General features: G+C 46.9%; 1 protein-coding gene across 2 annotated transcripts in view; it reads left to right on the top strand.

The window, feature by feature from the left end:
• The window catches only part of LSP1 (lymphocyte specific protein 1), a 53,202-nt gene that overhangs the window by 24,654 nt on the left and 11,851 nt on the right, over positions 1-16,697 (top strand). For both annotated transcript variants that reach the window (XM_054067841.1, XM_054067842.1), the window contains exons 2-10: positions 2,515-2,667; positions 5,907-5,996; positions 9,184-9,379; positions 10,183-10,308; positions 13,495-13,538; positions 13,715-13,796; positions 14,206-14,346; positions 15,160-15,240; positions 16,119-16,233. In XM_054067841.1, the coding sequence (XP_053923816.1) occupies positions 2,515-2,667; positions 5,907-5,996; positions 9,184-9,379; positions 10,183-10,308; positions 13,495-13,538; positions 13,715-13,796; positions 14,206-14,346; positions 15,160-15,240; positions 16,119-16,208 (1,003 nt within the window). In that variant the 3' untranslated portion in view covers positions 16,209-16,233. The remainder of the gene's footprint in view (positions 1-2,514; positions 2,668-5,906; positions 5,997-9,183; positions 9,380-10,182; positions 10,309-13,494; positions 13,539-13,714; positions 13,797-14,205; positions 14,347-15,159; positions 15,241-16,118; positions 16,234-16,697) is intronic.

Below are 16,697 nucleotides of genomic sequence, written 5' to 3'. Positions count from 1 at the left end.
GTCTGAGCCACATCCCAGTGTAGCAGTGGGCAATGTCAAGGCAGCAACTCTGCAGTGAAGGAAACTGAGAAAGATACTTACCTGCTTTTGAGAAAAATCCTTCTCCCCAAAACCATTGCCCCCAGCTCTTCCTCAGTGCATTCGGTGGATGCAGGGACAGAATAGCGAGCCGATGAGGTCATGGGGAGAGTGTTAGTCACATCCAGCTGGGAAAGGGAGAGGGCTGCCAACCAGTGTTACTCTTGCACTGTGGCAAGCTTGCATAGTCTGGAGGGGACCCTCTTCCAGGGGGGTACCCCAGCCAAGCTGGAGGCTTGGTGCAGTGCTGCCTCTGCAGTGGCCTCCTGAGGAACTGGAGGAGCTGGGGAAGGAATTCAATCAAAATCTAATTTGTTCTGGCATAGATGTGGACCTTGCTTCTCATAACTGGGGCAATCTGGGCAAGTGGGGGTTAAGAGCCTTCCTGAATCTGAAACGATCTGGAACTGTTGAACAAGAGAGGGAGATCATGGCAGAGTTTAATGAATGACTTCATTTATATATTAAAAAACCTCCACAACAACACAGTGGCTTCCTGCCAGGCCCACAGACAAGAGTTTCTATGGGAACTTGGGAGAAAACAATAAATAGGAGTGTGGGATGAGTAGGGAAGGGAGCCCAGGCTCTGGTCTGGGTCGTTCTTTTTCCCCATGGAGAGCAAAGTGGCAAGGAGTGATGAGGGGGAAGAAGGGGAAAATGCGGCTGAATTTGCTGCTTGCAAAAAGACCCCACCAAGAATAAGGTGGGCAGTAATTATTAGAAGGTGACAGAATGGTCTTTTGGCCAACTCTGGGACCTGCGTCATTCCCTGCTCCACCATGGGCTTGGTAGGGATGGATGACCTGTCTCCATTTGACTCCTCATCTGAGCTCTGCTGTCTCAAAGGAGATGGGAGTTTGGCAGGGCAGGAATGTGGGGTCACTCTTAGCTTCCTGCCACAGTGGCAGTGGGACCAGTCCACAAAAGTATGCTACCAGGGCTAAGCTTGGCAGTTCTGGTGGTGCCACAGAGTAAAATAGGCTCTGAGTGAGTCTCCCCTGGAAAGGCAGACAAGGTTCATTGTGTAATCAGAAGACCCAAATTTTTGTTGAACAAAATGTCTCAATCCCATATTTTTTTTTTCTTTCCATTGCTGGGGGAGGCAGGGATCTGTCCTGAACTTCAAATGAAAACAATATCTTAGTGGTGGCGTTGGTGAAGTGAGGCCTTCTTGCATAGCTCATAGTCTAGGCTGTGGGCAAAGTGGGGCAGGCTGGCAGAGTGGCAGTGCTGGAGTCAGATGGAACCTTCCCCGCATTCACTCAAACTGAGCTGAGACAAATCTCAACTAAGGCATTTTTGGTATTTTTTCCTTTTCCATTGCACAAGTTCTTTGCCCTAGTCTGAACTGATGTCACACAGCAGCTCCTACTGTGCAGGTTCATCCTATAGGGACTACAATTCTTGGGGGATACCTGGATGGGGTGGGGAGACAGAGGTCAGGCTGGGTCCTGCTGCTGGCAGGGGATTGCTTTTCCTAACTCCCATGTGAGTGCCTTGCACAAGATCATTTCTGTGAACAGGCTTGTGAACGCAAAGCTAAACAGCCATTATGCTCTGCTCTGGACCTGGCCAAAATGGAGGTGAGTGGGGTGAGGGAGCATCTACTCGAGCTGCTGCCCTGGCATTAGCCTCAGGAACCACGAGTCAGGAACCTGCCTTGCTCTGTCTGCCATTCCAGGCCCTTTGGGTTAGTAGTGACCCTGACACCGCGGCGTGTCCCTGTCTGCCTTCATCCTGGCTGGTGCATCCAGCAGTGGAGCAGGATCCAATCCCATGCAGAGACTGGCGTTATCGCTGGAAGAGGAATGTGGCAGCTGCCTTATCACTTCCTGAGGGATGTGAGAGACCTCTCTGCTGACAGAGGTGTTAATATCCAGCAGCTGAGATGTCCGGAAGAAGCCAGGGCAGGTTTTTCTTCTCTGAAGGGGACGAAGGAAGCTTGGCAGGGCAGAGCAGGAGACAGCCACCACCTTCTGCGGCTGTTCCCTCTGCTCCTAATTAGGCAGGAGCAGCTCAGTTGCTTAAGGATACTCACCCTCCCTGGGCCAGAGCTTGAGATGGAAGTGTGGGATTTCTTGCAGCACTTCAAGACTCTTTGCAAACACCTCCTGGGGTGCAACGCTGCTCTGCAGGGAATGGTGCTCCCCAGTGGGCTTCTAGCCTGTGGGAAGGTGGCTTGTCTGGGAGTAGGGGGATATGCACCACATCTTCCTTGAGGAGGGGGAAAGACTCTTCTCCAACTCTCTCCCAGTCCATATGTCCTTGCACATCAGTCAGTCCTGCTGCAAAACCATGACAATGGAGGCAAGGATGCCACTTTGAGGACCACCACTTGTGGTGTGAACTCTCCCCTGCACCTTAGAGGCAGGTATCTTCAGGTTTTGCAGGTGCTGTTCAAAGATGTTAAGGATGAACTTTCCTCTGTCTTGGCAGGCTCACAGCACAGTGGAGTGTGGAAGATGAGGAAGAGGCGGCAAGAGAGCGGCGGCGGCGGGAGCGGGAGAAGCAGCTGAGGTCCCAGGCAGAAGAGAGCTTGAATGGCATTGGCTCCTGCTCGGAAAGTGCGGGTCTGGCACAGGAAAACCAGTAAGAAATATCTGTGCATAAGTCCTTCAGTGATAACACTCTCTCCTTGCAGCAAAACTCTCCTGCATCCATGAAGTGGGTATCTCTTGCTTGGGGTGGTTTGGGGGAGTAGGATAGCTTGGGTAAGGCTGAGCTCAGGCGGGGGATCCCCATCACCAGAGATTCTAGTGCCTGGTTAAATTTCAGCTTGTGAATCATACTATGCTGAAACTAATGGAAATTCCTGATATATGTGAAGACAGACATATTCCTGAAGACGTGACGTGCTACCGCAGGTAGATCTTGGTACTGGTGGCTGAGCAAGCAGTTACCTTTCCAAGCCAGGGCCCCTGCTTCTCCTTTAGAGAATGCTGCCCTAGCAGCAGAGCATGGAGCAGCTCCTGAGCTGGTGCAGTTCACAGCTCCATGGCTTAAGGTTAACTTGATGCTTTAATGGCATAGGTCCTGAATGGAAATAGCTCGGGAGGCATTTATGTAGATACTGAGCTATCTGCTGTCAGAGAGAGAACCCCTGGAGAAGGGATAGGATGACCAGTCACATCCTCAAAATCCCACCACAACCTCCTCAGTTCAGCTGCCCAGGTGCTGTGCACAAAAAAACAGTCTGTACTCTGAGTTGCCAAACTCTATCTTAAACACCCCAATCTTCCTACTGTTTATGTGTTCAACTTATTTCTAAGTATATTAAATACCATGGAAAAGTGGTGGCAGGATTTGGGCTTAGATTCAGAGAGAAGCAACAGTTCCGTTTTACTGGAAAAATAGCAAAAGGTATTTGTAAAAATGCATTTTTTTTGTGAAAAGGTCATTTTTTTTCTCAGATATTTTCAAAATTAATCAAGTCTGCAGGGTTTTTTTGTTTGGTTGGTTTTTTTTTTGTTTTTGTTTTTGTTTTGTTTTGTTTTGTTTTGTTTTTGTTTTTAAGCATTGCAAAGAAGCTTCAAAATCTTTTGTGGAAATACACCTGGTGGCATTCTGCAGACAAACCCACTGCCGTCTGCCTGAAAAGCAAACAGAGGATCTGGAAAGTAATAACTGTTAATAAACCCCACCTTAACACGGAGGCTAGAAAATAATTCTCATAAGTCTTTAAGACAGCAGACAAGATCACTGGTCTATGATTTTACTGGGAGTGGTCCCAGGCACAGAGCAGCATGCAGCAGCCCCAGTAACCCAGCTTGCAGTATCCGGTCCGGTGGGCATAGGCACAGACATGCTGATGACCCCACAGGACCATTAGCAGTGCCCCAATTTAATTGGGTGTTTAAATAACTGCAAAGGGTGTGATGATGAGAGAAACTCCTAAAATGAGGAAGTTTGCTTCCTGCTTCCCAATGCTTCAGCTTGCTGGATCAGGCATCAGCAGGGAAAGATGTTTCTTCTGCAGCTGCTGACAGCCGTGTGGGTTTGCAGCTGGGGTCAGTCCTGGCTATCAATCTCCTGAAAAGCCTTGCTCTCTCTTGTGTAAACACTGGCCCCTCCTTCCTTTGGCTCTTTCCGTGCTGGGACTTATCCCATAGATGTCACTCATTTGTGCAAACCCACCTTTGCCATTTCTTTGCACCAAATGGACAAAGTGAAGCTCCTCCTCCCTTCCCCCATTAAAAAAAAAAATAAAAATGAATAACCCCCAAAATGATGGGTTTGTGGAAAAGACACATGTGGTTTCAGGAACAACAGGGATGGACATCAATTAAGGTTGTGCTGATGAGGCTGTGCTAGCTCCGTGCTTCCCTTGTGGCTGAGTTTGCAGAGGGTCACAGGGAAGTGAAGAGTTTTCAAACAGCATTTGGCTGGTCTCCCTTGCTCCTTTGGAGCTTTTCGATAACCTGAACACACTTTCGTGGCTGGGGCTGCAAATCCTGGAGTGATTCTGCCTTGGGCATCATCAGTGCTGCAGCTCACTTGAAGCTCTGACCTGGGACTCAGATCTGTGGTCCTGTCCTGGCTCTGCAACAAATTTCCTGAGCATTGTCCTAGGGCATCCACAAGCTACTGCTACACACGCAGTGGAAAATAACCCAGCCTGGGCTGTGATGTCCTAGACCAACACGATATTGTGCTTAGCAATCTGAGGGGATGCTGCAGCATGGCAGGAGTTGGGCTGTGCTCAAAATTGTGGCTGAGCAGCTCTTTTCAGTGTGCACCCCTGCTACTATCCCTGGTGAGCCTGGCAAAAGCATGTTTTTTTATAAATGCTCAGGTCCTGCAGTCAGTTTAATATGGTATTCCTGAATCTCAGGGAAATGCCCTGTGTTTCAAGCTAGAAGAGGCTAAACATCCCCTAACAACTCCTAATAGCCCAGAGAGGCAGAGAAAGGATTCGCTCACATTTATTATTTGTTTTAAATCTCTGAGGCTTAAACTAATCTGTAAGTCCCACATCTGAGTTCCCACTGCCAGGCAACGTGGCCAACCTGTGTCTCAAAAACATCTGTGAAGCCATCTCCTCAGGCCAATGCTTGCTCATCCAAAACCTCTGACAGGAAGGCAAATCTTCTTGATAACACAAGGAAAGAAATAGGAAAACCCTAACAATCACTGTGCGTGGCCAGCCTGCATCTGATGCCAGCAGTGCTGTGCCCTGGAAGGGCTGACTCCATACAGCAATAGGATATTCATAAGTGGGGAGCCAGAGTCATGCAAGTGCATGTGACTAGCTCAAAACTGTATGGGAAAATAAGGATCCAACCGAGAAGTTGAACCAGTGTCCTGATCTTTGGGGCTTCGTGCCTTCCTCAACCAGCAATCTGTTCAGGCTGGCTCCTGCTGCTGTCTTTTTGATGGTGCTGTGTACAGGCACAGGACAATCAGCAACCAAGTTCAAAATACTTGTGATCCAAACAAGCTTGGGCCAGCTCCAATGCAGAAGAAAACCATGGAGGTTTTGCTTTTGATGTGCTGTTTGTCTTTTACTTACCTGAATGTGGCCCCAGAGGCTAGGCAGGCAGCGAGGTGCTCCTGCTGGAGTCACAGAGCTGCTCCTTCTTCCTTTCCATCTTGCAGTGATGCCCTGAGAGATACTGCCTTTGTACATGGGTGCTCCTAAGCACGTGGCAAAAGTGTCTTTACTGTAACAGAGGCTAAGGCTTCAAGTGGCATTTGGGAGTAGTCAGAGGAAAGAAGATGCAATAACAGGAGAGAGACAAGGACAAGTATTGGGCTGGGACTCTTTCAGGCTAGGTTTGGGGTTTTTTTTGTATCTCACTATCCTAATTTTCCTTCTTGCTGTGTTTCAGCTATGACTTTAAGCCATCTGGGACTTTGGAGCTGGAGGAAGATGAAGGGTTCAGTGACTGGTCCCAGAAGCTCGAGCAGCGCAAACAGAGGTGGGTAGGACACAGCTAGACCAAGGAGGGAGTGAGTAATGTGCCCAGCAAAAGGACGGTCCATGAGGAGGGGTGACCATGCCCAGGCTTAGCACGCATGCTAAGAACTAGCATGCGTTCTAGAAGCTAGAACATCAGTAGGGCAGGATGGGCCCTGCACTGCTGTGACAGATGCTCTCTGCCTGCCCTTTGGGCTAGTGGGAAGGACCAGGCTCAGAGACTGCCCCAGGCTTTAAGGCTTTTTTGATTGAACTTTGCACTCCAAGCAGCAGTGGCCTGCCAGGATGGCTGGGTTTTCAGGTGTGACATCAGAAGATTTAAGCCACCTGAGCTGTTGCAGGCACTGAAACGGCCTCTAACACAATTGAGGCCAGCCTAAAAAGCCGTTCTAAGTTATTGCTTCTTCCTGGCTCATGTCAGCGTAGTGGGTGTTATGGCCCCAGCCCACCTTGTGCTTGATTTCTCTTTCACAGAGGGGGAAATAGCCAGCAAAGAACGCTGAGAAGTGCTTGAGTGCCAACTGTATAGTTCCCATCTCCTATCATCCTTCCCTTGCTAGCTGAACCAAACTCCTGCTGTAACCACTTCTCCTGGATACCACCTACCTGCACACAAACTTCGTGACTCAGCTCTCTAGGCAGCTTGGTTTTATAGTAAATTTTGTCCTTGTGATGATACAGCCTCTTCTTTACCTCCAAGACTGAAAAAATGCCTAAGACTAATATTTACTTCTGAATGAATAAATAAAGCTTATTTCTTTCTTATTTTTTTCCTAAACACTGTAGCTAAACTATTCTGCAAGCTGTACCTTTGCAGCCCTGACCCCACAAAACATTGCTTAAGTACCTCACTGTGGTGTTCATCATCACATCTGTGGGAGCAATTAGAAATCAGCCCCATCTGCTTTTTGACATGCTGCCTTTTTTTCCACCCCCTATGCAAAGTGCTTTTCTAGAGAGAAAGGCTGCTGCTATTCCCTCCTTGGCCTTCAGAAGAGAATTAGCTGGAAAGGTTGTGTTATCCTCTCCAGAAATTGCTCCTTGGGTTTTTATGTGATGCTTATGTTGATTCTGTAGCAGGGCAGGAGGGTGCTGAGCAGGGGAAATGGCATCCATGGCAGATGAAGCCCATCAGAGGGGGTGGTGCTTTAAGGGCAGTGGCTATAGCTGAGATATTCAGCTGGAGGTTGGTTGGGAGAGGCAGCTGAAGGAGCTCAGGCCCTGTGGGCTTGCTAGGAGTGGGCTTTTTGTAAAAGCTGGATTTGCTTTGTGAGTGGCTGTCCCCTATAAAGTCCTTTCAGCAGTTTCACCCTTGCTCACCTGCCTCACTCAAAGGACAAGGTTGGAGTGTGGTACGAGCACAGGTAGGCTATGCATCTGGCTGGGATGCCCCACACTGAGACCAACAGTGCTGTGGCTGGGGTTTCTCAGTTCCCCTCTCTACTGCTTAGCTGAATATGGAGCAAACCCTGGTTTCTCATGTAAAGGGCATTTGGGTGGTGGCTATCAAAGAGGGGATGGAGACAGTTGCTCTCTGGTGAATGGAGTTAAACTAGCTTTTGCATCCCCTAAGAGCCTTGGTGTTAAGCTGCATTTTGTTTCTTCTGGTTCCCCTGTTTGCGGAGGGAGGTCTATGCAATCGGCTGCATGCAGGAGGGTGGGAGCTAGCTGTGTTGGACTAACTGCCTTCCATACTGCTGTGGTGCAAAAGGCGTCCTATAGACTACATCATATCTGCTGGTCTCAGTTTTTAATATGAGCTTGCCCTTTAGCTGGAGGCATTGCCGGCATTCTGGTTAAAACTGGTTACCTGGGCCTTCAGGGCCCGTTTGCTGTTGGTAACTGTGCCGTTGCGGGAGGACAATTGGAACAAGCTAAGCGAGCCAGCATATGCATCAGCTGTTTTGCTCTTGTGGTGTGTAAGAAGGGCTGGACTATGAGCTGCCTTCCAACCAGTAGGGAGTTAGGTGGAAAAGTCTTGCTTGAACTTCTTTTCATGTTCTGGTGCTGGCTGGTGAGGCAGAAGTGGTGAGTCAGCTTGCACTTTGGCAGCTGCCTGCTAGCCAGCTTTCTAGCCTTGCTGTCACAAGCTGGGTGATTTTCTAAGAAATGGGTGGGAGAAGAAAGCTATCATCTTGCCTGGGAAAGTGAGATGGCAATAACATCTTGGTGCTTTACTGTGAGCCAGTGAGAGCTCTGAGGTTACGTGCTCCCATCAACTCTGTGCCCAAAGGGATGGGCTGCTCTGCTTCTGCAGTTCATTGCAAAGTTCAGTACTTAAATGTACTCCTGGATCTCTTTTCTGCAACCTCAGCGACTTGGAGGAATCCTCTTGTAAGAACCCTGCCATGGAGCTTTTTAAAGCTAAGCCAAGGTGTGACCTGGCTGCTTTGAGACTCCTTTGTTTTGCTGTGCTGTGACACGAGAGGAGGTGTAATTCATTCTAGTGGGCAAAACTGAGGCTTGGAGTCGGCTATAGGTACAGCATTGCCTGCAAAACACTGTGCCTTGCAAACAAAAATAATCCCATGTGTGTGGTTGTGCTGCCTTGCCTTGCAGTTTAGCTTCAGTTAGGGAAAAGGGGGATCTTGGGAAGTGAGTTCATGTGTAGTTGATTTGATCCTCCACCAGCAAGAGGCTCTGTTAACATAGAAAGTGAGTTTAGGCAGAGGAAGTCTGATTGATGCTCCACGCTGAACTGTTGCTGGGAACTGCAGGAGCAGTGTCAGCTGCCTCCTTGTGCACCAGGACCATAGAGCACGCTGCTTCACCTAGGATTTGGTGGTAGCAGAGCATAGGTTTGAGCCAGCACCACATCATGGTGGTAGTGTCCTCTCTGGCTGGGTTCTGAGTGGAGGCCAGGACTTGGTGTTCAGGCCTGTCTGATCCTCTGTCTTACTGCAGGTCTTGCCTGTGGTGAGGCTGCAAAGGCACAGATGCCTTCAACTCTGCCACAACTCTTAGCTGAGCTCTGTTTTGGGCATTAAAATTGTGTGAGTGTGATGTAACTGCAGTTACATCTGCGTGTCTGGAACTGGATGAGAACATGGAAGTGGCCAGTGATCCCTGATACCAAACAAGTTATAGGCTTGGGAGTGAGAAAATTTTATTTCTAGAAATCTGAGCACCTGATGGTGTCTACAGGCTAACAACAACATGTTTTGCTTCTTTGACCTCTCTTCCCTCAGCTCTAGGTCTCCACGTCAGTCATATGAAGAAGAGGACGGTGGTGTGAGGGAAGCTGAAGTCAAACTGGAGCAGATCCAGCTGGAGAGCCTGGAGGAGATCCAGGAGGAGAATGTGGTTATTGGGGAGGAAGAGAGCCTGGGCCAAGAGAAAGAACAGGTTCCAGAGCAGGAGGAAGATGAGAGGTCTGAGCAAGAGGTGAGATCAGGAGCTGTTTTTCTCTTCTCCACAGGGCTGGTGGTAGTGCTGGAACTGGTGGTTGCTCTTAAAGAACTCGGCTCACCGTTGCTGCTTACGCCAGAGTGTTGAGCCCGTGTAGGTGTGCTGTCATGGCATAACCTGGGGCTGGTGCCTTGAGATCACAGCAGGCAGCTTTGCTCTCTTGTGAAAGGGTAGTGTTTGCTCCCAGATCGTGTGGTGCTTTAGTCATGTCCCTGCAATACTGAAAAGGAAAGTACTACTATTTCTTCTGTGGTTTTGTGAGCAGTGAGTAACTCTTTGGGAGAACTAGTATCCAAATTTTACTCCTTGTTTCTTCTCTGTCCACTCCATGAGTGGTGTGCAAGTCTCTTAAGGTGGCTGAGCTGTAAATATCTTCTGTAGTAAATGAATTTTGACTCGGTGAGGCTAGTTTGCTTTTTGAATTTGAATTGTGTGTGTGACTCTTTCTGGCCCTTTATCCTAAATGCAGCTACTCTCTCTCCGTGTGGACTCTAAATAGGAAATTCGCATTATTCTATCTTAATAGTGGCAAGAAATATTTATTAACTGATGGAAGAACGTCTTTCCATATAATTTTGGAACCTTAAACTTGAAAAATTTGACACATGAGCTTTTTCCTGGACTTTTCAAAATTAGATGATGTGAACTTACATTCATTCTGTGCTCACGTTTGTTTAGTGTAAAGCAGGAAGTCTGGGAGACAAGGGAAAAGTCACTTTTCTTGCATAGCAAACACTTTGACCACCTCACATCCTGGCTTATTCATTTTCTGCACTCAGGAAAAGAAGAGAAGGAGAAATGAAGAAGAAGAAACAACACCAGAAAAACGCCAGAAGGCCCCAAGCCCCGCCAGTCTGGAGGAGGAGGAGCTGTACTCTGACCACACTGCGGTGTGCTCCACAAAGGTTTGTGTTTCTGGGGCCTGTTAACAGCAGCAGACCACCTAACTAATGATGGGGAAAGATAACCCAGGGCTTGCAGTAACCTAGGGTGTGAATCCTGTTACCCCACTCCTGTTACAGGCTGGGACAAATCACTTGATCCATTAATTTTCCTTAGTTGTGAGCCTCCTCTCCTCCAGCTTTGCCTGCTTGAGCTGTTGGAGGCTGTGACTGCCTCTGTCTGTGCATACTTCGCCAATCTCTGTAAATGTCTAAAGCTTATTGAGGACTCCAAGGAATATTGTAATACTGAGAAAGATATCTGTGCTTTAAGCTTGTGAATTTGGTTAAAGATGACAGATGAACTTAATCAGAAAATGAAATTTCCCTTCTCAAAGGAAAAAAAAAAAAAACAAACCCCAAAACTTGAAGCACTGGAATTTCCCTATCTTACTTAGAATATATTCAGAAAGTATGACGTAAGTTTTTTAAACAAACTGAGATTCCTGATCTCTGAAGCATCATGTCCTTTCCAAATCCCATCTGTGTGGATTGATGCTTCTGTGAAACTTCCATTTTGAACACCACCTGAATGGCACGTCATGACTTCTGTTGCGTTGTCTACAAATCCTCAGTTCTGTGCATGTGCTTTTAAATACAATAGCTACAGATAAGTGGCTTCTGTAGTGAATGGCTTTTTGTCTTTGTAAGCCCTAAGTTTCTTGGTTGTAGCAGTAAGGGAAATAGTGAGGAACCTGAGGAAACTGCCTAACCTGATAATCTGCTGTTGGTATTCTCTTTGCTTTTTTTGCCTTTGATTCTTAGTCAATATTTCCTGGACAGGGAGGATTGTATGAGCACTTCCTTTTGCACCAATAAATAGATTGCAAGAGGAAGGTTTAATAATCTACAACTATTAGATTCTTGCTTTTCATGAAGAAGCCTTTTAAAAATCGAATAGAGAGGAGAAACGGTGGGTATGTATGCAGGCCACGTGCTAATGTTAGGTTTGAAAAGTGGAGTTGCGGTGGCCAAAAGCACATCCCCAGACTGGGACCAGTGGGGAAATGTGGGAAGTGCTTCCAATGCCTTTTTATATGCTGAAATTCTCTGCATTACAACCCCAAAACACTCACAACTTCCTGACCTGGGCTTAGCTGCTGCTGCTTAGATTAGCCAGTGAAAGCTTTATAAATATAGTCTCTGTTTTATAGTGATGATGTCAGAACTCATTGATACAAAAAGCTGAATGTAAAGCTGTTCAGGAAAAATGTGAGCTTGGGATCCTTCCAAAGGAAGGAGGATCTTTACACCCCAGCAAGTAGGGCTTTATATGAACACTGAAAATTAAACACCAAGAAGGTGTTTTGGCTCAAGGCAGCTTAGCAGAGATACTGCTTGCCATGGAAAGACAAAAGCATCTGCAATGGGTGGTGAGCTCTGCTGCCAGCTGTGGCTGGTGGAGGCCAGGTAGACATCTTGGGCAGGTGAAAGTTGGCATATAGCATGACAGGGTGTTTGGAGTTCAAAGGGCCAGTGTGGCCTGGGGCTGAAATAGATGTGTGGTGGCAGGATGGAAGTCTTGTATCAGCCTAATTTTGTCCCAGGCTGCTTGTGAGCTTTGAGTTTTGAGACTGGCTTAGTGAGCAACTGGTTTCTTCTGGCCTTCAGAAGCTACTTTGGACCAGAGAAATGCATGACTTTCACTGCAAGGAATTTCCCTGCAGGGCAGGAGGAGGTGGACTTCAAATAGCTTATGGAAAGTTTGTTCCCACCTAGACTGTCATGCTGAGATCTGTCACCTACAGCCTTTTCTAGGACCCTTTATGTTTAACCTAATGCTCACCTATGACCTTCCAGAAGCTCCTGTGAGTGGTTTGCACCTGCACAAAATCGCTGGCAGGGTTGGCAATGCTTTTTCCTATTGATACTTTATGCGCTTGTGGTTAAGCTGAGACATAGGCAGGGATCTTCCAGATTCCCTTTTCAGATGCTGTTATCCCCCATGAGGTGCCAGCCTGCCTGTCCATGTCCCAGAGGGATAAGCAACCCAATCTCTGACATGGCTTGGAGGCAAACATCAATTCCTGCAGCACTGAGAAAAGGAGCAAGTTGGCAGCTGACAGACAGCCTGCCCAGCAGAAAAAGCTGGCTATTGGGATATCAGTCACGCTGCTGTGTTGAGAACCTGCAGAGTGACTCTTCCTAGCGCATACCTATTAGCCAGGCCTGCACTGTTTCTTGATAGTTGTGCTGTTCTCTAACAGGCCTTGTGCTCTGGGGCACAGCTATTAAATGTACTCTCTGTGACACTGTCTTGTCTTCTACTTAGCAAAATTTAGCACCAGCATTCTGAAAGCATCTTAAAATGAGCACTTAGTGCTGATTTTTGTCTGCTAACTTGATAGATGTTTCCTGTGGCTCAGGCAGCAGTTATGCAGGAAGAGAAGATTCCTTGATACTTGGTTGCTGCTCCTTGGCTCTATGGGAGTTGATGTTAAGAAAGGGCCTCCCATTTGTCTTGAAAGTGATTTTTCTCTGTGTTCTTGTTTCCTGGGGCGCAAAAGAGCTGTGAGGTTAAGCAACATTTCAACTTTCCTTTAATCAGTGGTTGTGAAGTGTTTGCTTGCCTTCCTGTCTTGGCCAAAGAATTCTTGCAAAGGAGCCTCTTGTGCAAAATTTTCTTTCCTGGCGTCTTGTACTGTCTGTGCCCTTCTCTGATGTGGATAAGTCAATGTAATTCATGCCTTTGCTACTCTCATCCTTGACTCCTCTTCTACGGACATGGCTAGCAGTGCCTCTAGTTTTCCCCCTTATCTTTCCACACTTGACACTTTCTTTGTTTTGCCTGCCTAGGAAACCAAGTGTCTTGAGAGAGATAGCTAGTCTTGAGCAGATGGATTAGAGAAAATGATCTTGGTCGCTGTTTCAACTGTCAGTCAAGCTACATGTTGTTGGTTTACCCCTGAAACTGGTTGGGCTGCTACTGTGCACTGGTGCTCACCTGCCTTGGAAACAAGAAGGAACGGGAATGCTCACTGTCTCTCTGACCAGTGTGAGAACATGAGACACAGTGAGGTATTTCTAAGCAAAATCTGGGTGAGGGATCAAGGAAGAAAAAGGGTTGAATTACGGTCAGCTGAGGTGACCTACATCCATCTGAGGTCCATGGAGAAAAGTAATATCTTTATCTTCTCTCTCCCACTTTAGATCACGGACAGAACTGAGTCACTGAACCGCTCAATAAAGAAAAGGTATTTCTAGGGTTGACGTTGGGGTAAATCAGGTCTCTTCCTGCAAAGGGACAGTGCTGGAGTGCCTGCTGTGGGGAAGGGTAGGAGTGACAGGCTGCTTGTCGCCCTCAAGGTTCTACCTTCTTCTTGAGGCACTGGTGGATCATCTTAATTCTCTTCTCTCCTCTGGTCTCCAGTAACAGCATAAAGAAGACCCAGCCTCCCCTCCCTGTGTCGAAGATTGATGACAGGCTGGAGCAGTACACTCAGGCTATTGAGGTGGGCTTCTCTGTCTCTCTGTCCACACCCTGCAAGGAGCCCTCTTTGGTGGGCATCGCTCTCCCACTGTGCTTCTTAGTCCTACCATCTGGGAGGTGACAACTGAATCATCTCCAATTGGATGAGAGCAACCCTTTCTGCTGTCTCTGTCTCCCTCCACAGCATAAAGTAGGTCTTTTTAGCGAGTTGTCTCATCCTTTTTCCTTGTTTCCTTGTTCATCCTTGTTTGTTTTCCTGAAACATCCTGTTTCCTTGTGTTCCCTCCTTAAAGGATGGGAGTATCTGGCAAGAACTAGCAAGACCCTACAAGTCTCATTTTACAACCCCTTATCCCTGAGGACCTCTAATTATAGTGGGGGAATAAAAAGCACACTTCCTGAATAGTTTTCTTTCTCCATTTATTTTCCAGACATCCACAAAGGCTCCAAAACCTGTCCGGCAGCCCTCTCTTGACCTTCCCACCACAAGCATGATGGTGGCCAGCACAAAAAGCCTCTGGGAGACTGGAGAGGTTGCAGCTCAGTCTGCTGTCAAGTCCCCACCCTGTAAGGTATGGCACTTGCAGGACTAGACTAGTTTGTGCAGGAGGAAAGGGGTTGGCCTCCGGGCAAGACATGCATTATGCTTTTGTTAGTCTATTGTTACGGCTCATTGGTGGTGCCCACCAGCTCTAAAGGCACCTATATTAGAGATCCAATCTCCTTCCTCAGGATGCAAGGCCTTGTACCTCAGAGCTTCACTTCATCTGTGCTAGGGTCCCAAATTATGCCTTGGTGGTACAGCTAGGAAAGCCTCTGTGATGCTGATTGAGGCACTGTTTTGAAATGGGAATAAAATCAGCTGGTAGTGAGGATGTGTATGTCTTCTGCAGGGTCTAGGACTGAGCTCCAGTTGTTTAGCACAAAGTTGCATCTGGTAACAAGATGATAAGTCTTGTATATTTGCAAAATGCAAGAGCTAGTATGTATTTCACTTTCTGGTTGTTGTGAGCAAGGCTGATTCTCTAACACATCGGTTGCAAATCTGTGTTTATGTGAGCAAAATTCCTTTCACGTGAAAGAAGCCTTGATGTTAACATATCTTAAAGAGTTAACAAACTTAAGAAAATAAACATCTTGGATCTTTGGCTTTGTTGAAGAGAATGAGAGATGAAAACATACCATATACTAGGAATAAGTATAGGATATGGTTGGAACAGGAAGAAGTTTCACAGTCATGGGTTCGAGCTGCAGCTGTCATAGGTCAGATGATATGGTATTGTAAATAAAAAAGGAAGTTAGATGTGTGGGTTTGGAAGGGATGTGAACAAAAGCACGTTCAGCACTGTTATCCATGAAGGGTAATTAGAACATAATTTTCTCAGGATATCGTGGCTGGAGACATTGTGAGTAAAAGAAGTCTTTGGGAACAGAAGGGCAATTCCAAACCTGAGACCAACATCAAGGTGAGTTAGAATCTGTGTGAGTACAACACTTGTTCTGCTGTGAAAAAGAAGAGCTCGTGGCTAAGTTGGAGGTGTTGAGAAGATGGTAATGGGACAAGGGCTGCCTGTATCAATGCAATTACATACCTAAAAGCTCTTACCAACAGTGAGCTGCTATTGCTTCAGCCCTAGTAGAAATGGGAAAAAAAAGTAGTTTTATAACCAGTAATACCGAAAGTTTATAGAATAGCATGTTTTTCTCAGCCCTTGGGTCAGGACCCCCAGCCTTCTAGGCTCAAATTGGATACAAATGTTGAGTTACTTTGCTCTTGCTATGCTTTTTAGTTTTGAGAGTAAAGAAAACATGCAAAATTAAGTAGAACTGAACCTAAGGCAGTATCAACACTTGCAGATGAATCTGGGGTTTTGTGCCTATAGGCACATTTATGGGAATGCCTATGAAAAGGCAGCAAGCAGCTGCTGCTTGAACTGACCAGACTGGGAGAAGAAGGCCGAAGTATCTTATCTGTTCCTGAGTTGCTACTACTGCCAGTGTATGGCAAATAAAACTGGCTCTTGACACGGCTAAAACTGACCCTCTGGCTTGGGAGGCAGGGCTCTTAGATGAGTGCTCCTTCTCAGTGCCTGGCATTGGATCCTCCCTTTCCTATTACACATCCTGTGCTTACTGTCATCTTACACTTAGGGAAGTGGTGGTCAGTCTGTACAAAGAGTTTATGTGGAAGGGGCAAGAAGGGATACAGAGTAGGCTGTCTCCAAGCCCTCTGAAATTACAGACAACTGTATCACGTGCTCCTCTGTCTTCACTTATTTAATCTCGACTGCCTGTTTGAGGGAGAAAATTGCTGACTTTGGCTTTTTCTTTCTCTCCTGTTCAGTCCACTCCTTCTGGCAAAAAGTATAAATTTGTTGCAACAGGCCATGGTCAGTACAAGAAGGTGTTGATAGATGATGCTACAGAGCAATAACATGCCTGGAGAACTCATTAACCAGGTAGGTGTGGAATGACCTTGCAGTATATAACAAACTCCTGGTGCTGTTCTGGAAGGATGTTGGGGTTATTTCTGCCAGCCACACTTTGGGTGAGCTGGAAGGTACTGTATAATAACAGCTGGAGCCTTGCTTCTGGGCAAACCCTTGACTTTCTGAGCTGGAAGAGAGTGGATACACAGTGAGGGGTTTGTTTTGGTCTCTAACTTTCTGATGCTGCTTGGAAGCTGGATACCTGCATCAGTTTAATCTGCAGAATAAGTCCCTTAGCTACAGCGGTTTGGTGAGGATGTTTTCCTTTGGTAGTTTAAAGAAACAGTCTCTATCTGATGTTTGTTTTTTCTTATGCTCTTGTGTTGCAAGGAGAAGTAGATAGCTGGAGGTCATTCTGGCTGAGCATGGGGTTTAATGTAGTCCTGAAATTCAGATGCCTCTGGGGTCTATTTCCCTAATTTACTGAGTTAATC

This window comes from Cuculus canorus, chromosome 5 (assembly GCF_017976375.1).
Source record: "Cuculus canorus isolate bCucCan1 chromosome 5, bCucCan1.pri, whole genome shotgun sequence".
NCBI lineage: Eukaryota > Metazoa > Chordata > Aves > Cuculiformes > Cuculidae > Cuculus > Cuculus canorus.
The sequence above is the reverse complement of the archived record's forward strand: the minus strand, read 5'-3'. Positions and strand labels throughout refer to the sequence as shown.